The sequence below is a fragment of the Aquarana catesbeiana genome, linkage group LG02 (genome assembly GCF_042186555.1).
Source record: "Aquarana catesbeiana isolate 2022-GZ linkage group LG02, ASM4218655v1, whole genome shotgun sequence".
Classification (NCBI taxonomy): Eukaryota; Metazoa; Chordata; class Amphibia; order Anura; family Ranidae; genus Aquarana; species Aquarana catesbeiana.
This window is the reverse complement of record NC_133325.1, coordinates 626,196,940-626,224,602: the sequence shown is the minus strand read 5'-3', so window position 1 is coordinate 626,224,602 and position 27,663 is coordinate 626,196,940. Positions and strand designations below refer to the sequence as shown.

The 27,663-nt window shown below is 42.8% G+C and overlaps 2 protein-coding genes across 9 annotated transcripts in view; both read right to left on the bottom strand.

Moving 5' to 3' along the window:
• DHRSX (dehydrogenase/reductase X-linked) overlaps positions 1-27,663 on the bottom strand; it is an 863,646-nt gene that overhangs the window by 600,310 nt on the left and 235,673 nt on the right. For 2 of the 4 annotated variants that reach the window (XM_073616400.1, XM_073616401.1), the window contains exon 1: positions 19,922-20,050. The exons of 1 other annotated variant lie outside the window; for it this stretch is intronic. In XM_073616400.1, coding sequence (XP_073472501.1) covers positions 19,922-20,030 — 109 coding nt within the window. In that variant the 5' untranslated portion in view covers positions 20,031-20,050. Of the gene's footprint in view, positions 1-19,747; positions 19,855-19,921; positions 20,051-27,663 lie in introns of those variants that run through there. One more of the 4 variants, XM_073616403.1, reaches the window with a different exon arrangement.
• The window catches only part of ZBED1 (zinc finger BED-type containing 1), a 262,465-nt gene continuing 235,665 nt past the window's right edge, over positions 864-27,663 (bottom strand). The window contains exons 1-2 of one of the 5 annotated variants that reach the window (XM_073616398.1): positions 19,922-20,053; positions 864-3,314 (exon numbers count right to left, since the gene is read on the bottom strand). In XM_073616398.1, coding sequence (XP_073472499.1) covers positions 1,174-3,258 — 2,085 coding nt within the window. In that variant the 5' untranslated portion in view covers positions 3,259-3,314; positions 19,922-20,053 and the 3' untranslated portion in view covers positions 864-1,173. Of the gene's footprint in view, positions 3,315-19,695; positions 19,881-19,921; positions 20,054-27,663 lie in introns of those variants that run through there. The other 4 variants (XM_073616396.1, XM_073616395.1, XM_073616397.1 and 1 more) reach the window with 4 other exon arrangements.

Below are 27,663 nucleotides of genomic sequence, written 5' to 3'. Positions count from 1 at the left end.
TTTCGCCCCTCCTCCGGGGCATCATCAAAGGACATCATGGGCAAATATCGCAAAATTTGTTTTTCATTTTGGATAGAGCAAGGGAGGGTTATACCTATCAGATTTTTTATACGCCATATTTGTCCCATTGCGGAAATTTATCTTCACTTCCTGTGCCATAGCCAAACAGGCTGTAAGAGGAAATACCTGGAAATTACGGGAATTTCTTGGGGACCCCTGGGTCACCAGAACTAGTGTCCCAATTGGAAGATTTCCCCCCTATTATTTTTCTGGGGACAACCCAACATTTTGGATTTTCTTTTACTTTGACTTTCAATGATAATAGTAAACAGAACAAATAGAGAGGGTGAATCTTCCTAACGGGGGCATAGGCAGTAAAAAAAACTGACAAGCATTCTAATTCCTCTCCACTCTATCCAAAACTAAAAAAAAGTAAAAAAAGACAGACATACACTGATATACAGGTATGAGAACATTTCTAAATTGATGTTCCATCTCCTTAATACATACTCTTATTGCTTGGAAGCCTCCTGATTTAATTCCTATTTTCTTGATTTGCTAAAATATATCACAAGGGTAATGGCTACACTGAACAATATAATCTGTCCTTATTTTATCCATGTCAGGTAACACATCATAGCTGTTTTTTCTAGTAGGACATGTCTATCCTTACATTCAATTACTTAGGCATAATTTTTCAAAGTGTGCTAAGGATAAATGACTGTGCTTATGACCCTCAGCAACCAATCCAATTCTCTCTTTGAAGAATGAAAGAACGAAGGAACTTTTCCATTCAACACTTTGATAAACAAGGCATTTTTTTTTTCAAAAGAAAATCTTTATACTTAAAAATAAGGCATCTAAAAAGACCACATACTATTTAATGTGTTTTGCTGGATTAGGTACAGACATCTAACAAAACAATTTACATCTACTGTAATAAATTATTCTAATTCTGTTATTACTTTAAATATAGCCTACACAGAATAAATATTAAATATGACATTAGAACAAAGCTATGGTGGCAATTCTTAAACAATATACACATTTAAAATGGACTCATCACTATAGCAACTGATACATATAAGTCTTTATAGATTTTACATAATAGTAGGCCCACATATTTTGGTAGCTGGTAAGATTCATAAGGCAAATTCATCCAGTTGCAGGCATTTAAACAAACCCACTGTCCCTAACTGAAAATATACTATTGCCTACACCAACTGTTTCATTCAAATTAAAAAAATGTTCTTGTTGGAATCCCCAGTCTCCTTCATAATCATCCTCAGGTTCTGCTGCTGAAAAATTTCTTGTGTTCTCATACAAAAACACCTGTTCATCCACATGAGCAGGAGCTAATCTGTTCCTCTTAGCAATTACAACATTTGATGACGAACTAAAAAGACGCCCAGGGAATACTCTGGTGCCAGCAATAGACCAATATTTTTGGAGAACCTTTGGTAACAGAGGAAATAACTGCAAACGGTCAGACCACCATTTCAGTGGATCTTCATTCAATCCAAGAACTTTTTGGGATTTAAAATTGCTCAGTTCCTCAACCACTTGAGCATGGCACTCCTCCTGGTCTTCAGAAGCACCAGACTGGCAGAAGATTTCAGCCAGCATGTTGTTTATATTACTGGATGGAAGAGTGGTAGAGGACATCAACATTTTTTTTACTGGTGGTTCTTCTGGAATTGTATACGCTTTTTCCTCAGTTCTTAGGTGCTCTTTATTTCTGTCCAGCAAACTTTTTGCTTCTTCGATAACACGATTTTCGACCTGAGAACGTTCAAATGCAGACAGGAATGGAAGCCTTTTGTACCTCGGATCCAAAAAGGTTGCAACGTTTAAAAACATATCTATTTCAGGTGTCTGTTGATAAGTAGCTGACAAAGCTTTGGCAATGACTTCCTTGGCCATGCTTATTTCTTTTAGGTCAGTCTCCTTGATGTTTAATGATGTGTTAAGGAGCATATGTAAAAGAGGCTTTACCATACTTATAGTGGGATATTTTGACACTGACAGCATTTCTGTGACTTGTTTAAAAGGTTGCAGCAAGTCCACCAGACTTTCAATGGTATTCCATTCATTTGCCTCAAGCATGAGATGATGATTATTACTGTCCTCCACCAAAACTCCAGCTATCATAAACTGCTGTTCCTTAAGGCACTGCAGCATTGCAAGTGTGCTACCCCACCATGAAACTTTATCGCTTATAAGCATGCAAGCAAGCATGTTTTGCTGTTTTTGTTTCTCACAAAGCATGTACCGTGCAACAGAAGACTGCTGAAAATATTCCACCAACTTCCTACATCTTGAAAGAAGCCCTGCCAGTTTTGGGAGCAGAAAAGCTTGCTGTATTCCCATGTCAAATGTTTGGCCTAAGCAAGGCATTTCTATAGGTATATCCAGGAGGGAACATGCTTTAATAATGTATTTTTTGTAATCTGTGGTAGCACCAAAAACTTTGTTACTTATTCCCCATTCAATAAAAGTTTCATACAGAACTCGCGTGATTGATTCTGCCTTGTTTTCTTCAGGTACTTCAAATGTCTTCAAACACCGGGAGCTCAGGGACAAACAACTAGAAAGATCAGGAGTCAGGAAGTGAATGAAAAGGGTCACATATGACCTATTCTGATAATCATTTCTCCACATATCAGTAGATATACCACACCACAAAATGTCAACCAGCTCTTTCAACATAACATCTCTAACTGTGTGATATTTTTCAGGCAAAACCCTGCTGCAGATATATTTTCTACTCGGTATCTCAAACCTTGGATCCAGAGATTTCAGTAGGGATTTGAAAGTAGGTTCATCCAATATGGAAGCTGGAAACATACCTTCACAAATCATGTTTACTACAGCAGTTGACACTTCAATTTGCTTCTTTCCATCAAAACTATGAGGGCTCTTTATTATTAATGATTCCTGAACAACTTGTTGGGATGATTCAGGTTTTAACTTAGAAAAAGCAGTAGCAAACGCTTCCCGCATTTGTTCAGTGTTACTTTTTACAAACTCACAGAACTCATCTGGATGGTTTTTCTCAAGATGGTAAGAAAGGTTGGAAGTATTTCCAGAATAGGCAATCTGAGCCATACATATGCGACAGTAGATCTTCTTCCACTGCATGATGCACCCTTCAGCATTTGTATCAAATCCAAAGTACTTCCATACTTTACTCTTTGCCCTAGGGTGGGCAACCAGCTTTAGATCTGGCTGTAAGACTTCATTGCTTTTAGCTTCCATAGTCTCCCTAGTGTTCCTCCTCTTCAGTTATGCCTTCAGTCATTAATATGGATCTGCTAAAAGGCAGGAAGATATAGATAAATGAGGAAGCTTAAGTATGGCCACAAGATTAGTGACATTTTAAAAGGAGATTATGTTAAAGTATGTTAAAAAATACAATATTAAATGCAATGGTTAGATTAATTTCGATCATAATGTAGCAACTCCAGAAGATCTAGATTATGCCCCAATATACTGGATTTGGGTGAATGTGTTATGGAAGGAGTTACACTGGCCTAACAGGCCATTGATTTGAGCCTATTTATAAGATCTGACACTGCTCATAAGCTCAGTTTTTACATTCTGTCTTTGGGTAGAGCTGTCTTTATGTATTTAACTGCAAAAGGAAGATTATTAGGACCATTTTGTTTGCCATCATTCGGCCATACTGCATTAGGTTACCCACCCAGTTTATACAGTCAACTGTTGGTTGAAGGTGGTTACATTTGACAGATAATTGTCATGTATGGCAGTATTATATATATTTAACACTCTTAACAATCTCTCAAGGACCTACCATTGTTTTTTTATGTAAATTTGCAAATGATCCTAGGAAACATCCCTGCGTCGATATTATGAGAGGCTGTCTTATAGCTAACCAGTTTATATCGGTATGCGAACAATGAAAATATCTGCTTATAGTCAGGTAGATGAGGATAATGCTAAAGCTGCTAAAATGGAAATTCAAGGCTCAAATTACTATACTATTACAGTTGTTACTTGCTATAGCAAATGTTATTTTCAGCAATGAAAATAATAATCGGTATGGCAAATACATGTGTAAGAGCTGAGTGAATTAAGACAATTCAGACATTTCTATAATCGCAAAGGAAAAAAAGCACAGATGGGAAACAGATGCCTAAAAGTGTAGGACACCATAAAAAGCTGTTATTCTACTTGCAAAAACATTTTACTTGTCCCAATCAAGCCTGCCTTAAGGGTACAACAGAGGAATGTCAGGAAATAGTGCAGTGCCCCTTGCTTTTCACTATTGTTATGCACCACTAAAACATACGTGTTAGTGCCTGTAGCTGTTACTATTAGCTAACTACAACTGGCCAAGGCAAATTCTAAAATACAAAGACTAGAATTTACTAGGACAGAATCTGGAGCAATTGTGCATGGCAACCCATCAGTTTCTACCTTTCATTTTCAAAGCTGAAGCTAGAAGCTGATTGGTTACGAGCTGAAGCTAGAAGCTGATTGGTTACTATGCACAGCTGCTCGATTCTGTATAGATACTAATATTCATAGGTAAAGCCGATCCAGGAAATATCCAATTGCCTCTTGATGGATCAGGTTCATATCTCGGATGGTTCAGAAGAGACCAGCTGAGATTCAAACCATGTATGGGCATGATAGATCACTCAACTTGGGTACAACCAGCCTGTTGGAATTTTCACCCGATTACTGCCAGCAGCTATAGGCAATAAACTGTGTTCTCCTGGGCGGGACAGTTGTTGGAAGAATACAATAGCTCTGAGGGAGAGATTCCCCCATCCACACTGACTGTGCTGCAATTTTCTTTCCTGCAACCAATGGTTGCATTACTTAAACTTCATCTTTCTGGAAGCTTATGTTATGATACTCAAGCATCATAGAGCTGATTGCACACCATAAACTCATTTTTCTCTGCAGTTACTTACAACCTTAGGACACCTTTGGGGAAGATTAATATATAGCAGTTGGCACAAGTGATAGGGTAAATGGAATAGCCATTTTATTTATCAAACATTTATTTATGATCAAACATGTATTTCTGATTTAGTATATACAGTGTTGTGAAAAAGTATTTGCCCCCCTTCTTGATTTTTTTTTTGCATATTTCTCACACCTAAATGATTCAGATCATCAAACAAATTTTAATATTACACAAAGAACCTAAGTAAATCCAAGAAGCAGTTTTTAAATTATTATTTCATTTATTAAAGGAAAAAAGCTGTTCAAACCTGCCTGGCCCTATGTGAAAAAGTAATTGCCCCCTCCCATGCTGAAACATGAATGAACTGTGATTAACCACAATTTTTTGAAAAGCCGAGTTAAATTTCACTTGCCACACCTAGGCCTGATTACTGCCAGACCTGTTGAATCAAGAAATCACATAAATAGAAGCTGTCTGACAAAGTGTAGCACGCTAACAGATCACAAAAAGCCACACATCATGCCACAATCTAAAAAAATTCAAGAACAGATTAGAAACAAATATGTATCGGTCTAGGAAGGGTTTCAAAGCCATCTCTAAGGCTTTAGAACTCCAGTGAACCACGAGGAGAGCCATTATCCACAAATGGAGATAACTTGGGACAGTGGTGAACTTTCCCAGGAGTGGCCGGCCTACAACAATTACTCCAAGAGCATGACGATGATTAATCCAAGAGGTCATAAAAGTACCCAAAACAACATCTAAAGAACTGCAGGCCTCACCTGCCTCAAGTAAAATCAGTGTTCATGATTCAACCATCAGAAAGAGACTGGGCAAAAATGGCATCTATGTGAGAGTTCTGAGGCCAAAGCCACTGTTGACCAAAAAGAACACAAAGGCTCATCTCACATTTACAAAAAAAACATCTTGATTATCCCCAAGACTTTTTAAAATATTCTGTGGACTGATGAGACAAAAATGTTACTTTTTGGAAGGTGTATCCTCTTACATCTGGCATAAAACTAATACAGCTTTTCATAACAAGAACATCATACCAACAGTCATATATGGTGGTGGTAGCGTGATGGTCTGGGGCTGCGTTGCAGCTTCAGGACCTGGGCGAATTACCATAACTGATGGAACCACGAATTCTGAGCTCTACCAGAAAATCCTAAAGGAGAATGTCCGGCCATCAGTTCATTAACTGAAGCTCAAGTGCACTTGCGTTTTACAGCAGGACAATGATCTGAAACACAACAGCAAGTCCACCTCCACATGGTTCAAACAAAGCAAAATTTTGGTTTTGGAGTGGCCTAGTCAAAGTCCGGACTTAAATCCAATTGAGATGCTGTATGATGACCTTACACAGGCCGTTCAAGCTGGAAAACCCTCCAATGTGGCTGAATGAAAACAATTCTGCAAAGAAGAGTGGGCCAAAATATCTCCACAGCAATGTGAAAGACTCACTGCAAGTTATCGCAAATGCTTGATTGCAGTTGTTGCCGCCAAAGGTGGCACAACTAGTTATTAGGTTTAGGGGGCAACTACTTTTTCACATAAAGCCAGGCCGGTTTGGACAGCTTTTTTTGCCTTAATAAATTAAACCATCATTTAAAAACTGCATTTTGTATTTATCTTTGTGTAATAATAAAATTTGTTTGATGATCTGAGCCATTTAAGTCTGACAAATATGCAAAAAAACTAAAAAATCAGAAAGGGAGCAAATACTTTTTCACAGCATTGTATATTGGTTTTATATTCTGTTAGAAGTCACATTGTGCAACAATTGTCTTGATTGTGTTCAAAGGCAATTTATGCCTTTCTTGTGCAAAGAGTGCTATCTCGCCCTTTGAAGATAGCCTTAAAACTGACAAGCTTATGTGAATGACCATCTGCATATCAATGAATGTCACCAGAGTATTAAAGTTTGTTAAAGCGGAGGTTCACACAAATTTTTAACTTATTCTTACCCCCTTCAGTCAATTGCATTGATATTCAAATGCCACGCGATTTTTTTTATCGCTGTAATTACCTTTGTATTGAACTTTATTGTGGCACTTCCTGTCTCTCCTCCCGTGGGAGTAGGCGTGTTTATTGCCTTTCCCTGGCACCGCACTGTCTCCTGGGAGTTTAGTGTCAGGCTTCCCAAGACTCAGTGCGGAACGCCGCCATGCTAAAATCTCAAGAGATCTTGGAACCGAGTGGAAATTTCCGGTGCTGCTCGCTGTAACCAATGAGCATGCACGGGAATGAGCAGTGAATGCTGGGAGCACAGCATTCACCGCATCCTGGAAATCAATGCTTGTGGGCTTCACATGCCCACAAGCAAGATGAAAACGGCCAGCATCACGTTTTATAAGTTATTCTTCAGTACGAAATCAGACAGAGGCGGTAATATTACACCCAAACTGTGAGTATTATTTTGGGATTAGCAAAGTTTCTCAATGACTTAAAAAAAAAAAAAAAAAATTGGTCACCGGACTCCCGCTTTAACCCCCAAAAAATCTGTAGATTCTGGTCCCTTAAAGCAGATTACACAGCACAGCGCTTGTGGTGTGTAATCTGCCCCCCTCTAAACTGTAAAAAAAAAACCCCTGATCATTGCAGTTCCTGTATGCCCTCTCTAAATAGACCACGATAACAGGGCTGCTCCGCCCTGATTACCATGGTCTAATTGTGGCCCTCCGTCATACGCTGTCCCCTCTGCTCTCCCCCCCCTCCTTCCTCCCTGTCAATTGCCTCTGAGTCTGTCTCCAGCGCAGCCCCGCCCCCTCCCCACCGCTATTGCTTGTAAATTAAAATAACATTTTCACTGCCAGCCTCTCAATTAGTCTGTCATTTGTTTTACAAAAGGAGTGTTGTAAATACCTAATTTGAGCTGTCTTCAGGTCGTGTGGCTCACGACCGCTTTCCAGCTCCGATGGGTGGCTTCTGCGGAGGAGACGAGGGGCCACGTAATCTCCCCGGCTGACGTCAGAGGGAGATCACGGCCCCTCCCTCAGATGCCATCCATCAGAGCTGGAAAGCGGCCGTGAGTCATGTCACCGGCCCGAAGACAGCTCTAATTAGTTATTTACACTGTTTGTTTTGTAAAACTAGTGACACATTGTGCTATGCTAGCCTCTAATAGAGGGGCTGGCATAGTTTTATATATTTGGGTTAACAAACCCTTTAAGATTTGACTTCAAAGGAACTTTATGGCCCGTACACACGATCTGAATATCGTACAAAAATGGTCGTTCAAGGAAGGATCGTACGATTTTCGGATCATGTGTACACTACTTTCAACAGCCGATCACAATCGTTCATCCGATCTTATTCGATTGGGCATGCACGAAAATTTTCCTGACTTTATTTAGCTATTCAATTTCTACTTGCGACTATTAAGCGAAATTGGTCGTACGATATTTGGATCCTGTGTACGGGCCATTAGATAGTTAGCTAGTTCTCACCCTTTTTGTAAGACATATAAATTTGTATCAGCTGTGCTAGGCAGTAGAGCAATTATTTTCAACTCAACACTATGGGGGTTATTTACTAAAGGCAAATCCACTTTGCACTATAAGTGCACGGCAAGTGCACTGAAATTGCACTTGGAAGTAAAATTGCTGTAGATCTGAGGGGGACATAAAAGGAACAAAAAAAGAGCATTTTAGCTTGTGCATGACTGGATGATAAAATCAGCAGAGCTTCACCTCATTTCAGATCTTCCCCCTCAGATCTACAGTGATTGCACTTACAAGTGCACTTGTAGTGCAAAGTGGATTTGCCCTTAGTAAATAAACCCCTATGTATTGTGCTGTGCTGCTCTCCATGCTTATATTCAAAACTATAGGCTTGTATATTAATTTCATCTATTCTGAATGTGGCTTCAACAGTCAACATGTTATTGAAACCCCTTGAGTTCTGGGGTTTCCCTATCACAGGTGATTCAGCTCATACACACAAAGTGCAACCGTTATTCCAAATAACATAAGCAAAGAACGATGAACAAAGCAGAGCAGAATAAACAGTGATGTGAACCGACCCTCTTTTTAGTGCAGAGTAGTTTACACTTTTCACAGTCTATATACAGCGCATCAGCGCTAGACAAATTACAGGAGCCAGGTAGCCAATTGCTCCTTAAAAATTAAAGCTTTTTGTCTAGACTAGTTGTCTAGTTGTTGTCAATGGAGCTGGCTCCTAATGCTGCGTACACACGACCGCTTTTTCCGTCAGAATAAACTCTGACGGTTTTTCTGGCGAAGTTCCGACGGAGTGCCACTGAAACGGACTTGCGTACACACGATCACACCAAAGTCCGATCGTTTAGAACGCGGGGACGTACAACACGTACAAGGGGACTAGAAAAAGGAAGTTAAATAGCCAGTAGCAAATAGCTGCCCTTGCGTCATTTTTAGTCAGTCGGAACAGCATACAGACGAACGGTTTTACCGATAGGGATTGATTCAGTCGGAAAGATTTAAAACATGTTCTATTTCTAGGTCTGTCAGAATTTTTGAAAGAAAAAGTCCGATGTAGCCCACACATGATCGGAATATCCGATGAAATGATTCCGTCGGACCTTTTCTGCCGAAAAGTCCGGTCATTTGTACGCGGCATAACACAAATTGTGCTGGCTTCTGCGTTATTTGCACCACCAATCCTAAAACCCACCTATCACCATTAAAGACTAAAACAGGATAGTAGGTTAACAGACACTAGGTAAGTAAACCCAACCACATTTATGGAGAAACACCACTAAAAATCTTTGAAGAAAACCTGTACTGAGTGAAATATGGAGGCTGGCATTCCTGACTAATTTAGTGCATGTAATCTGCCCTGGATGAAGGCAGACTGGTTCTTGCATGTAATTGGCATCAGGTGCATTTGCAGATGTGAATTCCCCTTTAAGTGCTAGTTCACACTATTGCAGTGTGGAAAATCGCATGTGATTTGGACAGAAATCAAACAATCCTGCCAACTCACATGTGATTCTTTACTGTGTGATTTGAGCCATTCATTTTGTACATGCACCTTTATTTTGTGGCACTGGAATCACTGTAAATCCTGCACCGCATATGTGTGAACCGAGACTAAGCCAGCCATAGATGGATCAAGTCTTGGCCAGTTCAGTAGCAACCAGCTGAGATTCAATCCATCTATGGCCAGGCTGGCTGTACTGAAGTTGATCCATCAATCTACTTCAGTACAACTAGCCTGTGATGCACTTCTCCTCTGCCAAAATACAGCTTTCTCCACTCTAGAACCAGGAACCAGGTATGAGAATTGCTGAGAATTGCACCCAAGAACTAGACGACACTAGTTTAGGTGCAAACTGGAAGTCTTTATTGAAAGATCACACAGAATTTATAGCACACAAAGTCAGATAAAAGCTTGATCACATTATCTTAAACAATGCAAACTTTAAACATTAATATCAACAGTACATCTAACAGTACATCCAATGAACAGCTAACCGTGATCTAATCAAACAGCAATCCAATCAACAGCTAACTAATTAACCAGTAAGCTAATTAGCAGCTAGACCCCTAGAAAAGCCTTGATTAGTTAGGGAGTGCCCACCCCAGACAGTTCGGCAATAGATCTAATTAACCAGCTTTTCTTTCACTTTAATCTTCTCACTGAGTTTCTGGAGACCATCATGGGTTCCTTGACTGTTAAATGTGGTAATAACATGTCATCTTGCATTATATAACAGGATAGCTCCCTGAATGCTTGTAGCTCCCTCAAATGCCAGGGCCCATAGTCAGTAGCCAAGAGGCTACCCTGCAGTCCCCTCCAAAAGCCCCTGTCCCAGTTGGGTCTGTCACACATCCTGTCAGATTTTTTGCATGTGATCACTGCTGGTGGCTCTAGCCACCAGCAGTGATCATTGCGTTTTGACAGCCAGGAAGGCTTCCTGCAGGCAGAATACAAAAGTGTTGCAGGGAGGGATTGCCCCATCAGCCCTGACTGTGCTGATGTGGAAATCAAGCAATTTTCTTTCCTTCTACCCTTAGTGGAAGGAAAGAAAATTGCATCACTTATGGCTTGCCTTAGGCAGAATACTCAGAAAGCCTGCCACCTTGCAATCAGTATGGCACCCAGCAACTAGAAGGAAAGTACAACAATGGCAGCCAACATACGTGTGCAGTACAGGTTTGCTTTAATAGAAACTGCAACAGCTGGGTTCCACATGTTATTCTGACATTTTTTACACTCTACAGAAGTGGATGATAGAAACTATCAAAAAGTAATTAAGTTATCTTTGTCAGCACAGCTCAGGTCACAGTGAGAACACCAGTACTGTGTCTGCCAGCAGTGGTCCAAATTACAGGTGAAATCTCAGTAAGTCACTGTAATTAAAGTACATCACTATGTGCATGGAGGACAACTTGTCACTACAAATATCTAAACAACCCAGCATCACTGTCCCCAATGTGCCTGTGTGAGTCATGTTTTATGTCATGGTATATGGCTGTATTTCAAACCGGGAAAAAATAAACCTATGTGAAAAAAGAACCCTTCCTTCTAGCCCTATATATACAGTATCCCAAAAAAGTGAGTACACCCCTCACATCTTTGTAAATATTTTATTATATCTTTTCATGTGCCAACACTGAAGAAATTTCTTTGCTACAATGTAAAGTAGTGAGTGTACAGCTTGTATAACAGTGTAAATTTGCTGTCCCCTCAAAATAACTCAACACACAGCCATTAATGTCTAAACCGCTGGCAACAAAAGTGAGTACACCCCTAAGTGAAAATGTCCAAATTGGGCCCAACGTTCAATATTTTGTGTGGCCACCATTATTTTACAGCACTGCCTTAACCCTCTTGGGCATGGAGTTCACTAGAGCGTCACAGGTTCCCACTGGAGTCCCCTTTCACTCCTCCATGATGACATCACGGAGCTGGTGGATGTTAGAGACCTTCCGCTCCTCCACCTTCCTTTTGAGGTTGCCCCACAGATGCTCAATAGGGTTTAGGTCTGGAGACATGCTTGGCCAGTCCATCAGCTTTACCCTTGGCTTCTTTAGCAAGGCAGTGGTCGTCTTGGAGGTGTGTTTGGGGTCGTTATCATGTTGGAATACTGCCCTGCGACCCAGTCTCCGAAGGGAAGGGATCATGCTCTGCTTCCGTACGTCACAGTACATGTTGCCAATCATGGTTCCCTCAATGAACTGTAGCTCCCCAGTGCCGCCAGTACTCATGCAGCCCCAGATCCATGACACTCCCACCACAATGCTTGACATGTTGGCAAGACACACTTGTCTTTGTACTCCTCACCTGGGTGCCGCCACACACGCTTGACACCACCTGAACCAAATAAGTTTATCTTGGTCTTATCAGACCACAGGACATGGTTCCAGTAATCCATGTCCTTAGTCTGCTTGTCTTCAGAAAACTGTTTGCAGACTTTCTTGTGCATCATCTTTAGAAGAGGCTTCCCTCTGGGACGACAGCCATGCAGACCAGTTTGATGCAGAGTGCGACGTATGGTCTGAACACTGACAGGCTGACCCCCCACCCTTTCAACCTCTGCAGCAATGCTGGCAGCACTCATATGTCTATTTTCCCAAAGACAACCTCTGGATATGATGCACAACACATACACTCAACTTCTTTGGTCAACCATGGCGAAGCCTGTTCTGAGTATAACCTGTCCTGTTAAACCGTTGTATGGTCTTGGCCACCGTGCCGCACCTCAATTTCAGGGTCTTGGCTATCTTCTTATAGCCTAGGCCATCTTTATGTAGAGCAACAATTCTTTTTTTCAGATCCTCAGAGAGTTCTTTGCCATGAGATGCCATATTGAACTTCCAGTGACCAGTATGAGACAGTGAGAGTGATAACACCAAATTTAACACACCTGCTTCCCCATTCACACCTGAGACCTTGTAACACTAACGAGTCACAAGACACCGGGGAGGGAAAATGGCTAATTGGGCCCAATTTGGAGATTTTCACTTAGGGGTGTACTCACTTTTGTTGCCAGCGGTTTAGACATTAATGGCTGTGTGTTGAGTTATTTTGAGGGGACAGCAAATTTACACTGTTATACAAGCTGTACACTCACTACTTTAGATTGTAGCAAAGTGTAATTTCTTCAGTGTTGTCACATGAAAAGATATAAAAAAAAAATTACAAAAATGTCATGGGTGTACTCACTTTTGTGAGATACTGTATGTATAAGAAAAATCTAAGATCTACAAAGCTTATAATGTAGCCCCTCAATATATAAGAGTTTGCATGTGACTATTCTATTCCCTTAGGGCCCATGCTTTCTTGCCTGGTAACCATGCAATCTAAGCACTACCCCCTTTTTGCAGTGACCGGCGTGTCCTGTCTTCTGCCCACACCCCCAACCCCCGGTGTTCCAAGTGTTAGCAAGTATGTCCTACATTTGCTTGTTTTTCTAGCAACTGACAGGCATAAATCGCTGATTGTTTTAACTGTAGTGAGCTAAAAAAGAATAAGGGAACACTTTTCTTGTTTATTAGGTAAAAAAATGAAATCCAACTCTGAAAGTGGTCCTCAGTTGGGAAAAATCTAAAGTTACTCTAATGTGCATGTGCTAAAAAAAAAAACAAAACAAAACAAAAAACTTTAATTTGAAGGTATAACTTTCATGGTCATGAACATTTATGTGTATAAACATATACAGTGGGACAAAAAAGTATTTAGTCAGCCACCAATTGTGCAAGTTCTCCCACTTAAAAAGATGAGAGAGGCCTGTAATTGTCATCATAGGTATACCTCAACTATGAGAGACAAAATGTGGAAACAAATCCAGACAATCACATTGCCTGATTTTTGAAAGAATTTGCCACAATTTACTGCATCACACAGTCACAGCATCATCAGAAGTAATGGCATTGCAATTGCGTCCCACGTTTTGCAGCCATTTGAAATCGCGGGGGTGTAACAGCACTGATTCCGCCCGCAATCAAATGGGAATGCAGCCTTAGGTGCGACTCCAAAGGCATGCGATTTCCATAGCAATTTTATATTGCGATTTTGATGCAACTTTGGCTGTTAACTTTGGCTTTGTTGCACAACTGTCGCATTGATAACATTAAGAATAGTGGCGTAAATACTGAAGTGAGGAGGTACAAAGAACAAGGCGCAACACTGCTTGCAGTAAAGAGAAAAAAGGTGGATTTGTATGGATGGACAGCACAGCACCATCATGTAACACATCAATTAATTGCTGTGTGACACCTTTTTTTTGGCACATAAATTGCTAAATATGTATGTGTTCTGCCCTCCTTTATGTAATTTTTCTGCGTTTTATTGAACTGCATCAGGTTATTATTGTTTTGTAGCATGCTGACACCTATTGGCAGCTTTGGGTCACTACAGCCGGTTTACTATGCAAGTTTTGTATCTTCCTCTGTCCTCCCCTCCGGTTTGGTGATATTTTGTTCAGTTCTATCTTTACCCTCCTCATTTCTCCCATGTTCCTTCAGTCACTGTTAGTATTTTGCAGAGACAGGGCTCAGGAAAGTCATTGTCTTTTTACACTTCAAAAGACTGAAAAAACATCCTCTGTTCTGCAATTAGAAGATTCAACTTCTGTGCCTTATTGAAGAGTTAAGCTGCCTGTGGATGGTGCCAAGTCAGGTGACCATACTGTCCGAACAGACTGGGCCTAATGCATAATGTGTGAAGCCTGCAGCGTCCTAGGGAATGATCTCTGCATAAAACTGCAGAGAATACTCCAGTGACAGGACAGATCATGTGACTGTGTTCTCCCTTTCCTGGCACTTTTTTTTTATACTGTTCATGAAAATTAAAGTATAACTAAAGGCAAATCTTTCATGTCGTTTTAGATGGACTGGAGAAAGATTAGACCCCCTGTGAGGTTTTTACTGCTGTCTGTGCCCCCGTTAGGGAGATTCCTCCTCTCTATTTGTCCTGTTTACACTCATTATTGAAAGTGAAAGTAAAAGAAAATCACAAATTTTGGGTTGTCCCCAGAAAAGTAACAGAGGGAAAATCTTCTGGTGATCTGGGGGTCCCCAAGGAATAACCTTAATTTGCAGGGACTTCCTCTCATATCCTGTTCCGGCTAGGGGACAGAAGGTGAAGTGAAATCTCCCCAATGGGACACATATGGAAAAAAAAAAAAAATCTGACAGGGGTTATAACCCTCCCTTGCTCTATCCAAAATGAAAAAAAAAAAAAAAACATTGCCCATAGTCCTACTTTAATAAACATTTTGTTGTCTTTATAGTTTGTAACTTTAAAGCAGTTCTTCACTCTGTTCGAAATGAACGGGCTGCTGTGCCTGCATTTCTGCAAATAAATACCCTTTTCAAAAAAAAATGCAACCGCAGGGAAACTCTTTCTGACCAGGCAATTTCCCTGTGGTTCCTGCCCCTGAAAACGTGCCACAAGCTAAGATGTGTGAGGGTGCCATTCAAAATGAATGGCAGCCCCGCATGTCACCTAAGAGCAGTTTAATTTGGCTGTGGGTGCAGGAACAGATGTGAATTCCGCATCGCAGCCACACACATAGGTGTGAACCTAGCGTAAATGGGACGTTCAGCTTTATGTCTTGCTCCCCCCCCTCCTTTAACACTCTTGGGCATTTTTTGAGGAGGATGGGTACCTGCTCCCACTTCCAGCCGGATCTCCTAGGCGATTAAACTGGAAGTTCCACTGACCCCCCTTTGCCTGCAACCTCTTGGGACACATCACAGGTCCTCTAAGGCTGCTTGACCATTCGCACAGCGAAGTGGGAAACTGGCTGTGAAGTAGCAAAGAGTCACAGCCGGTTTCCCACGCTAAACATGCCGATGCTGGGGACCCAAAGACCAACGAGGAATCGGCTTGGGTGAGGGCAGAGCTGGATCTTTGGACAGGTGTCATTTTATTAACCACTTCTCGTTGACTGCCTCCCGACCCTTTGAGTTCTAAATGCCAAGAGAGCACAGCACATGATCTCATGACAGAATTGTTTACATTTGGGCCGCATATATTCGTATGGCCGGCGGGAACACGTTAAATGTCAGCAGCTATGGAATTTTTAGCTGCTGAGTTCAGATTTTTTGCAAACAGGCTAAAGATCTTCTTTAACCACTTCCAGACCGCCCGCCGTCATACGTCGCTACTTTGACATTGAATACTGTTATTATGGCAGCAGATAGCTGCCATAACCCCAGTATTTTTAAACACTGCGGGTGGTCTGCTTTCAGATAAAAGTGGTCTCTGCGGTGAATTCGCTGCAAGATCACTTTTATCCTCAGCGGGAGAGGTGCCCACCCCCCTCCCGCCGCGTCCCGGCCATCTCCGCCACTTACAGGAGCCGTCAGTAGCTCGAGTGAGGGAATGATGGCCCCCCACTTGACTCCATACCATTGGATGACGGAAGCGACGTCAAATGTCTATTTATTTATTGCATTTAAGTGTAAATGTGAGATCTGAGGTCTTTTTGAGCCCAGAACTCACATTAACCATTTGCCGACCACAGGCACGCCGATATAGGTCGGCACAATGGCAGCAGTGGGCAAATGGACGTACCTGTACGTCCCCTTTAATTTGTGGGGCTAGTGGGCCCACCACGTACTGCGTTACCGTGCCCGCAGGTCCCGCAGACTCGATGTCCACCGGTGTCCCACAATCGTGTCATGGAGCGACGGAATGGGGAGATGTAAACAAGGCATTTCCCTGTTTTGCCTAGCAACATGACAGAGATCTACTGCTTCCCTGTGATCAGGAGCAGTGATCTCTGTCATGTTCTAGTGAGCCCATCCCCCCTACAGTTCGAATCACTCCCTAGGACACACTTAACCCCTTGATCACCCCCCAGGTGTTTAACCCCTTCCCTGCCAGTGTCATTTACACAGTAATCAGTGCATTTTTATAGCACTGATCGCTGTATAAATGACAATGGTTCCAAAATAGTGTCAAAAGTGTCCGATGTGTCCACCGCAATGTCACAGTCACGATAAAAATCACAGATCACCGCCATTACTAATAAAAAAATTAATAATAAAAATGCCATAAATCTATCCACCTAAAATATGTAGAATAAATATCGGCCTAAACTGAGGAAAAAAATTTGTTTTTTTACATTTTTTTTTAGGATATTTATTATAGCAAAAGTAAAAAATATTGCTTTTTTTTTCAAAATTGTCGCCCTTTTTTTGTTTATAGCACAAAACATAAAAACCACAGAGGTGATCAAATAGGAAAAAAAATGTTTATTTTGGTGTAACGTCGCACGTTGCAATTGTCAGTTACAGCGACGCAGTACCAAATCGCAAAAAGTGCTCTGGTCAGGAAGGGGGTAAATTCTTCCGGGGCTGAAGTGGTTAAAGAGGTCCTGTCATGCCTTTTTTTCTATTACAAGGGATGTTTACATTCCTTGTAATAGGAATAAAAGTCATCCAAAAATATTTTTTTAAAGGAACATTGTATAAATAAAAAGTAAAATAAATAAGAAAAAAAATAAATAAATAAAGCGCCCTGTCCTGCCATGCTCACGTGCAGAAGCAAACGTAAGTTGCACCCGCATACGTAAACGATGTTCAAACTACAATCTTTAGAGCGAGAGCAATAATTCTAGCCTAGACCTCCTCTGCAACTCTAAACTGGTAACCAAAGTTTATCGCCATTCCACGAGCAGGCGTAATTTTGAAGCATGACATGTTGGGTATCAATTTACTCGGCGTAACATGATCTTTCACAATATAGAAAAAAATGTGGCTAACTTTACTGGTGTCTTATTTTTAAATTCAAAAAAGCGTATTGTTTCTCAAAAAAAGTGTGTTTGTAAGACCGCTGCGCAAATACGGTGTGACATAAAGTATTGTAACAGCTGCCATTTTATTCTCTAGGGTGTCTAAAAGCGGAGTTCCACCCATTTAAAAGTCAGCATTAATAATCAAGACACTTACCTGTCCCACGGTCCAGCGATCCGGGTGCACGAAGCCCCGCTCCTCTCCGCGGGGCCAGCATTCTAACTGTGGGCACCCGGCTGTGGCTTCACAGCCGGGCGCGCACTGTGCGAGCCCTGCACGCTTTGACGTGTCCCAGAAGATTGCAGGAAGGGAGGGGGAGAGGAGAACCTCCTTCCAGCGTCAGGGGAGGAAGTGGGAGCTGGGTGCCTCTAAAAACAGGGTACCCGCTTCCCCCCGCCCCCCCCAAAAAAAGTGACATGCCAAGTGTGGCATGTCAGGGGGTCGCCAACACTGAAAGCGGAAGTTCCATTTTTTGGTGGAACTCCACTTTAAGTGGTTAATGGGCCCCTTTCACGTTAGTAAAAGTGCAGTGTGTTTCTCCACATGTCAATAAAGTTGTGTGATTCTGAACGCACTCGTGACGTACAGAGATGGGAACCTAGCGCTACAGGGGGGCATGTTTTGGTGACTGTGACCTGGAAGAAGAGTATATTTGGGGAATCATGTCCTCCACCTCTCCTGGTCATTGCTTTGAGGCTCAGCCATGACTGAGAGGTCTGTCACCAGTCAGTCATGACTGAGAGGCCTGTCCTGTCACAGGTCAGTCATGACTAAGGATGAGCTCCGGCTTGTTCGAATGCTGAACGTGCTGAGCCCGCCAGGAAGTCGGCATGGCGCAGCGCTAATCGCAGGTACGGAGACATTTCCCGATCTCTGCAGCCGCACATCGGGCAATGTCTCACTGATTGTGATTAGCGCTGCGCCGTGCCGACTTCTTGGCGGGCTTGGCACGTTCAGCATGCGAACACGCCGGAGCTCATCCTTAGTCATGACCAAGAGGTCTGTCCTGTCACAGGTCAGCCATGACCGAGAGGTCTGTCCTGTCACAGGTCAGCCATGACCGAGAGGTCTTCCTGTCACAGGTCAGCCATGACCGAGAGGTCTGTCCTGTCACAGGTCAGCCATGACCCAGAGGTCTGTCCTGTCACAGGTCAGCCATGACCCAGAGGTCTGTCCTGTCACAGGTCAGCCATGACCCAGAGGTCTGTCCTGTCACAGGTCAGCCATGACCGAGAGGTCTGTCCTGTCACAGGTCAGCCATGACCCAGAGGTCTGTCCTGTCACAGGTCAGCCATGACCCAGAGGTCTGTCCTGTCACAGGTCAGCCATGACCCAGAGGTCTGTCCTGTCACAGGTCAGCCATGACCCAGAGGTCTGTCCTGTCACAGGTCAGCCATGACCCAGAGGTCTGTCCTGTCACAGGTCAGCCATGACCCAGAGGTCTGTCCTGTCACAGGTCAGCCATGACCCAGAGGTCTGTCCTGTCACAGGTCAGCCATGACCCAGAGGTCTGTCCTGTCACAGGTCAGCCATGACCCAGAGGTCTGTCCTGTCACAGGTCAGCCATGACCGAGAGGTCTGTCCTGTCACAGGTCAGCCATGACCGAGAGGTCTTCCTGTCACAGGTCAGCCATGGCCGAGTGGTCTGTCCTGTCACAGGTCAGCAATGGCCGAGAGGTCTTCCTGTCACAGGTCAGCAATGGCCGAGAGGTCTTCCTGTCACAGGTCAGCAATGGCCGAGAGGTCTGTCCTGTCACAGGTCAGCCATGACCGAGAGGTCTGTCCTGTCACAGGTCAGCCATGACCGAGAGGTCTTCCTGTCACAGGTCAGTCATGGCCGAGAGGTCTGTCCTGTCACAGATCAGCCACGACCGAGTGGTCTGTCCTGTCACAGGTCAGTAATGGCAGTCCTCGTCTATATAGAGACACAGCTGTGGAAGTGAAGTCTCGTCGTGCACGGAGCGCCGTGAGCGCGCACTGTGAGGGAAGCTCGTCCCCGCTAGCGCTCAGCAGAACATTTACCGGGAAGAGCGGGCTCCCGTCCTTTCACCACATCCTCGATTATCGTACAAACCTGATCCCCGGATCTCCCCTCACACCGCAACACCCCGATCACCTAGACATCGCGATAGGACAATGGAAACGCCTCGCAGGCGACAATGTCGTCACGACATGCGCGATAGGCGACACCTGCTAAGAGGTCGTTCCTACTAGAGAAGTGATAAACAAGAAAAGGAAAGTGTCTGACCTGGCAGGACGAAGGCTCGGCACAGGAGCTGTTGAAGGATGACTTTCAGTGCGATATAATAATTCCTGAGGACGGGGAGCAGAGGGCTGAGGAGAGCCATGGCGGCCATGTCATAGGAGGGAGGACGGGGATGGCGGGAACTCCCACATATAGCCGGAACACCGGCCGCCCTGTCCTGACTATTGCGATGGAGTGTCTTCCCTCATAGATGGGGGTTAGCTGTGCAGTGTCAGTGTGCTTCTTCCTTCCATAGTGAGGGAGACTCATAACAAATTTCTTTTCTTCTGTAATAGGGCTTCGTTCAGATTTAGAGGATGTCAAGACTTTGCAATGCTTTTACCTCCCCTCAACCACTGCCCCCCTTTAGGCCTCATTCACACCAATTAGGAATTGTGGCAAAACGCGTGTTTGGAAGCCATTTATCCTAAATTGCACTTCAAACGTGGTGTGATTTTTGCCGGGCAAGGATCGAGGCAAAATTCATGTGTGAAAACGTGTCTGGCTTGGGAACAAAATTTGGTCCTTAAACTTCTTTGTCATGACAAAGCGCATAGCGCAGCTCATTCAAGCAAATTGAATTGCATAGCAATTGTGCAAATAAAATCACAAGTGGGAATGCAAGATTTTACTACGTGAATGGGGGCCTAAGTTACAGCAGCCAGGGGTTAACACACACTGCGAGGCTTTGCGTACCATCCACTGCAGGAGTTATACCCCCTGTCGCTTTCAGAAGGCATAGTGTCCATCGAATGTGATCCATTCTAGTGCAGGGTTTAAGGGCTTAGTCATACTAGCTTTGCTCTCTAAAGAGTGATCCGCATTCAGATCACTCTTGAGGCAGGGTTCACACCTGTACGAATTGGATGCGTGTTTCTCCGCATCCAATTCACATAGCAGGGGAATGTGACCGCCCTCTATGGAGCTGAGAGCAAGAAAAGAGTCCTGGACGGCCGCAAAACCAATACAACTCCTTTATTTGTAAATTAAAATCCAAAACAGTCAGTCCAAATGAGGCAGACACGAATAGCTAATGCGTTTCACACCATAGATTGGTGCTTAATCGTAGCTCTCATTGGCTATGATTAAGCACCAATATATGGTGTGAAACGCGTTAGCTATTCGTCTCTGCATCATATGGACTGACTGTTTTGGATTTTAATTTACAAATAAAGGTGTTGTATCGGTGTGCGGCCGTCCAGGACTCTTTTCTTGCTCTTTGATCCATTGCAGAGCTTGCACCTGTGTGCCTCACTAGGGCATGTGCTTCAAGGAACTCTTTATCTGGAGCGGCAAAATTTTTCTTTTGTCTGTATGAAGCCGGTTTACATATATCCGGGGCGGCTCCATAGTGCACTGCACAGAAACGTCTTTGGCTATGTTTCAGGGCCAAACTCAGGCAAAGAATCAGCCCTGAAATGGAGAACAGGGACGCACAGTGTTCCTGTGTGATCCGCAGCCGGTTTAGGTGTGAACCGAGAATAAAAGAGAAGTATGGGTTTGAGGTTATTTCCTCCATCATACTTACCTATGTCAGTCCAATGCTGCATCTGTCCCCCATGCCTTTTGTTGTATCACAATATTAATATTGCACGGATTACAATAGATTTCTGGGTAAAAAAAAAATTTTGATAGCTATGCACTTTATATAATTATTTATATATTTTTTTGATAGTTATGCACTTTATATAAATGTTTATTTTTGTATTGTTTATTTTCCTAGCGCAAATGCATTTTTATTTTAATTTTTGAGTGTTATCTGCACGAATATGAAACGTGTTTAGCGTTTGCAGCTTGGTCACGCTACATGCTCACTTTATTATTACCATTGTTGGCTCGCAAGATCCTTTCTATTATTTTGAAAAGGTGCATGCACTTATGAATGGGCTGCCATGCCCACACAAACGGAGCCCACACAACATGCGGAAGTGTGAACCTAAGGTAAGGGAAAGTGGTAAAAACCTGGCTCAGCCCTGTGTTTTTACTGCCCCCCCCCCCCCCAACTAAACTGTAAAGTGGCTTTAAAGAAGAACTAAAGGCAAAACTTTTTCCAATTTGGATAAAGTAAGGGAGGATTATAACCCCTGTCAGTTTTTTCTTTTTGCCATTTATGTCCTTCCCAGATTTCATTTCCTGTCCCAGAGCCAAAACAGGAAGTAAGAAGAAAAACCTGTAAAGTGAGGGAATCCTTTGTCACTGGAAATGGGGACACTAGTTCTGATGACAGTCAGGAATTTTTTCACTTTTGAGGGATTTCCTCTCACTTGCTGTTTTGGCTACGGAACAGGAAATAAAGGGATCTGTCCCCAACGGGGACAGATTTTTTCATTTTTGGGTAGATTAGGGGAGGGTAATGACCACAGTTTTTTGCCATCTGCCATTCCCTTCACTTCCTGTCCCATAGCCAAAACAGGAAGAGAAGAAATCCCTCCAAAGTGAGGGAATGGCTTGATTTTACCAGGGTTACCAAAACTTTGGCCAATTTCCTCTGTGTTTCTGTTCACTACCCAAAGTGTGTCTTTTGTTTCACTCATAATGGTAAACAGGACTAATAGGGGGTGAATCTTAACAGTGGAGGCATAGACAGCAGTAAAAACTTGACAGGTGTTCTAATCCCACTCCACTCTATCCAAAATTAAAGTCTACAATTTCTTTTTTAGTTACCATTTAACCACTTCAGCCCTGGACCATTTGGCTGCCTAAAGACCAGAGGACTTTTTCCTATTTGGCACTGCGTCGCTTTAACTCCTAATTGCGCGGTCATGCAATGCTGTACCCAAACGAAATTTGCATCCTTTTCTTCCCACAAATAAAGCTTTCTTTTGATGGTATTTGATCACCTCTGCGGTTTTTAATTTTTGCGCTATAAATAGAAAAAGACCGAAAATTTTGAAAAAAAAATGATATTTTCTACTTTTTGTTATAAAAAAAATCCAATAAACTCAGTTTTAGTCATACATTTAGGCCAAAATGTATTCGGCCACATGTCTTTGGTAAAAAAAATGTCAATAAGTGTATGTTTATTGGTTTGCGCAAAAGTTATAGCGCCTACAAACTAGGGTACATTTTCTGGAATTTACACAGCCTTTAATTTATGACTGCCTATGTAATTTCTTGAGGTGCTAAAATGGCAGGGCAGTACAAAACCCCCACAAATGACCCCATTTTGGAAAGTAGACACCCCAAGGAAATTGCTGAGAGGCATGTTGAGCCCATTGAATATTATTTTTTTTTGTCCCAAGTGATTGAATAATGACAAAAAAAAAAATTACAAAAAGTTGTCACTAAATGATATATTGCTCACACAGGCCATGGGCATATGTGGAATTGCACCCCAAAATATATTCAGCTGCTTCTCCTGAGCACGGGGATACTACATGTGTGAGACTTTTTGGGAGCCTAGCCGCCTACGGGCCCTGAAAACCAATCGCTGCCTTCAGGATTTCTAAGGGCGTAAATTTTTGATTTTACTCCTCACTACCTATCACAGTTTTGAAGGCCATAAAATGCCCAGATGGCACAAACCCCCCCCCCCCCAAATGACCTCATTTTGGAAAGTAGACACCCCAAGCTATTTGCTTTGAGGCATGTTGAGTCCATGGAATATTTTATATTTTGACACAAAATGCGGGAAAGTGACACTTTTTTTTTTTTTTTGCACAAAGTTGTCACTAAATGATATATTGCTCACACAGGCCATGGGCATATGTGGAATTGCACCCCAAAATACATTTAGCTGCTTCTCCTGAGTACGGGGATACCACATGTGTGGTTTTTAGGAGCCTAGCCGTGTACGGGGCCCCGAAAACCAATCACTGCCTTCAGGCTTTCTAAGGGTGTAAATTTTTGATTTCACTCTTCACTGCCTATCACAGTTTCGGAGGCCATGGAATGCCCAGGTGGCACAAACCCCCCCCCCCCAAATTACCCCATTTTGGAAAGTAGACACCCCAAGCTATTTGCTGAGAGGCATGGTGAGTATTTTGCAGCTCTCATTTGTTTTTGAAAATGAAGAAAGACAAGAAAAACATTTTTTTTTCTTTTTTCAATTTTCAAAACTTTGTGACAAAAAGTGAGGTCTGCAAAATACTCACTATACCTCTCAGCAAATAGCTTGGGGTGTCTACTTTCCAAAATAGGGTCATTTGGGGGGGGGGGGGGGGGTTGTGCCACCTGGGCATTCCATGGCCTCCGAAACTGTGATAGGCAGTGAAGAGTGAAATAAAAAATTTACGCCCTTAGAAAGCCTGAACGCGGTGCTTGGTTTTCGGGGTCCCGTACGAGGCTAGGCTCCAAAAAAGTCTCACACATGTGGTATCCCCATACTCAGGAGAAGCAACAAAATGTATTTTGGGGTGTAATTTCACATATTCCCATGGCATGTTTGAGCAATATATCATTTAGTGACAACTTTGTGCAAAAAAAAAAAAAATTGTCTCTTTCCCGCAACTTGTGTCACAATATAAAATATTCCATGGACTCGACATGCCTCTCAGCAAATAGCTTGGGGTGTCTACTTTCCAAAATGGGGTCATTTGGGGGGGTTTGAACTGTCCTGGCATTTTATGCACAACATTTAGAAGCTTATGTCACACATCACCCACTCTTCTAACCACTTGAAGACAAAGCCCTTTCTGACACTTTTTGTTTACATGAAAAAATTATTTTTTTTTGCAAGAAAATTACTTTGAACCCCCAAACATTATATATATATTTTTTAAAGCAAATGCCCTACAGATTAAAATGGTGGGTGTTTAATTTTTTTTTTTTCACACAGTATTTGCGCAGTGATTTTTCAAACGCATTTTTTTGGGGAAAAAACACACTTTTTTAAATTTTAATGCACTAAAACACACTATATTGCCCAAATGTTTGATGAAATAAAAAAGATGATCTTAGGCCGAGTACATGGATACCAAACATGACATGCTTTAAAATTGCGCACAAACGTGCAGTGGCAACAAAATAAATACATTTTTAAAAGCCTTTACAGGTTACCACTTTAGATTTACAGAGGAGGTCTACTGCTAAAATTACTGCCCTCGATCTGACCTTCGCGGTGATACCTCACATGCATGGTGCAATTGCTGTTTACATTTGACGACAGACCGACGCTTGCGTTCGCCTTAGCGCGAGAGCAGGGGTGCTTTTTTTTTTTTTCTTATTTTTTTGCTTTTTTTATCTTATTTTTAAACTGTTCCTTTCATTTTTTTTTAAAATCATTTTTATTGTTATCTCAGGGAATGTAAATATCCCCTATGATAGCAATAGGTAGTGACAGGTACTCTTTTTTGAAAAAAATGGGGTCTATTAGACCCTAGATTTCTCCTCTGCCCTCAAAGCATCTGACCACACCAAGATCGGTGTGATAAAATGCTTCCCCAATTTCCCAATGGCGCTGTTTACATCCGGCGAAATCTAAGTCATAAAATGATCAGCTCTATGGTCAGCTGGCTGAGTCACCAGCTTTATTCTCAGGTTCCCTGTTGAGACAGGAGAGCCAGAGAAAAACACGGAAGACGGTGGGGGAGGGGGGGCATTCCCTCCCACTGCTTGTAAAAGCAGTCTAGAGGCTAATTAGCCACTAGGATTGCTTTTACATGAAAGCCGACCGCTGGCTGAAAAGAATGATACCAAGATGATACCTAAACCTGCAGGCATCATTCTGGTATAACCACTCAAAATCGTGAATGGCGTACCTGAAGACAAAAAAATGGTTAACAATAAAGCACAGTAAACGGTAAAGTATAAAAAATTGCATACCCGAAAAGCAAACATGATAAAACATAATAACAATAAAACATTGCAGAATAGAATACAGTAAAAAAGAGCAGAACAATAGAGAGAGAGAACAATAAAACGACAACTATTTTTTTTTATATATATATATATATATATATATATATATATATTTATACATATATATTTTTGTTTGTGGTTTTTTTTTTTTTTTTTTTTTTTGTAACTAACTTTTATAACTGTAACCGGTTTCAGGTTCGGGTCTCTCAAAATGCGATGGCATCTTGGGAGACCCTGTGAAAGTTTGCCTAGTCTGTGCAATGCTGTACCCTACGCTAACACTCAACTAGTGAATGGTAGCGTTCAAAACATTCACCAATGCAAAGACCAGGATTGTCAGGACAGGAGGGACAATAATAGCGGGTGTCACGCCTATATCCGCGCTTGCTGCAGACACAACATCTTTTTTGGGGGGGTTCATTGGGTAGGGGTACTCGGGAGGACATAAAAATGCCTCTAATGCAGCCGACTGCATTTGGTTGGGGATGTGAATGGGGGAAGTACGGGCGCTGCAGAAGTGGTGGGTTCCCAATTAGGATTGGCGAATGCAGCAGGAAGGGCATTATGGGCATGACGGGCCTGTTTGTCTTCTTCTTGGTGGCAGCGGGACACTACTTGTGCTTGCCAGCTCACCAGCTTGAACTGCACTTATGGGACTCGCCACGTCACCAAATGTTACTGCAGTGCTGGTTTGACTACGACCGGGGTGTACTAGGCCGCTGGTGCTTGCCAGTTCACCAAAACACTACCAAAAAAACTGTTAGCGATCGCAGGGATCAGGACTGACTCTGCGTACGCTGCAGTTATGCGTTTAGAGTTTTGTAAGTGACAGTGATCGATCGATACTGCACTTGGGTGGGCTGGGCCGGGCGGAGGGGCAAAACGCAGGTGCTAGCAGGTATCTGGGCTGATCCCGCTAACACTGCGTTTTTGGGAACCCTAAACTGCTGGGGACGCTAGTATAAATTTGATCGGATCAGATATTGATCCATTCAGATACTATACCACTAAGGGAGGTGTGCGTGGGTGTTAGCGGTACTGGCGCTAACCTGACGCTGCCTGGGGCTGGTGCTTGCCAGTTCACCAAAATGCTACCAAAAAAAACTGTTAGCGATCGCAGAGATCAGGCCTGACTCTGCGAATGCTGCAGTTATGCGTTTAGTGTTTTGTAAGTGACAGTGATCGATCGATACTGCACTTGAGTGGGCTGGGCCGGGCCGGACGGAGGGGCAAAACGCAGGTGTTAGCAGGTATCTGGGCTGATCCTGCTAACACTGCGTTTTTGGGAACCCTAAACTGCTGGGGACGTTAGTATAGATCTGATCGGATCAGATATTGATCCGTTCAGATACTATACCACTAAGGGAGGTGTATGCTGCGTGCGTGGGTGTATGCGGTACTGGCGCTAATCTGACGCTGCCTGGGGCGACGCATATCACCGCCGGGTTATCAGGGGGCTAAACCTTTATTCGGTAATAAACGGTGGGTGCCCTGACACTATAAAAAATAAATGAACTAACCAGCGTCACCCATAACAGTTATACGGTGATCAGTGGTGAAAGGGTTAACTAGGGGGCAATCAAGGGGTTAAAACATTTATTAGATAGTATATGGGGGTCCCTGTCGCTATAAAACACTGACGGCGAACCTAAATATTTACCTCCCTAACTAGCGTCACCAGTGACACTAATACCGCGATCAGAAAAATGATCGCTTAGTGACACTGGCGACGGGGGGTGATCAAGGGGTTAAAACTTTGTTAGGGGGGTATCCTAGACCTAAAGGGGGCTAACAATAACTGCCCTACCACTTATAACTGTCACAAACTGACACCATGCAGTAATCAGAAAAAAAAACTGCTTGGTGTCAGTGTGACAGGGGGGGGTCGGGGGTGTAATGTGTGCCTGGCATGTTCTACTGTGTGTGTGTGTGTTTTACACTCAGTG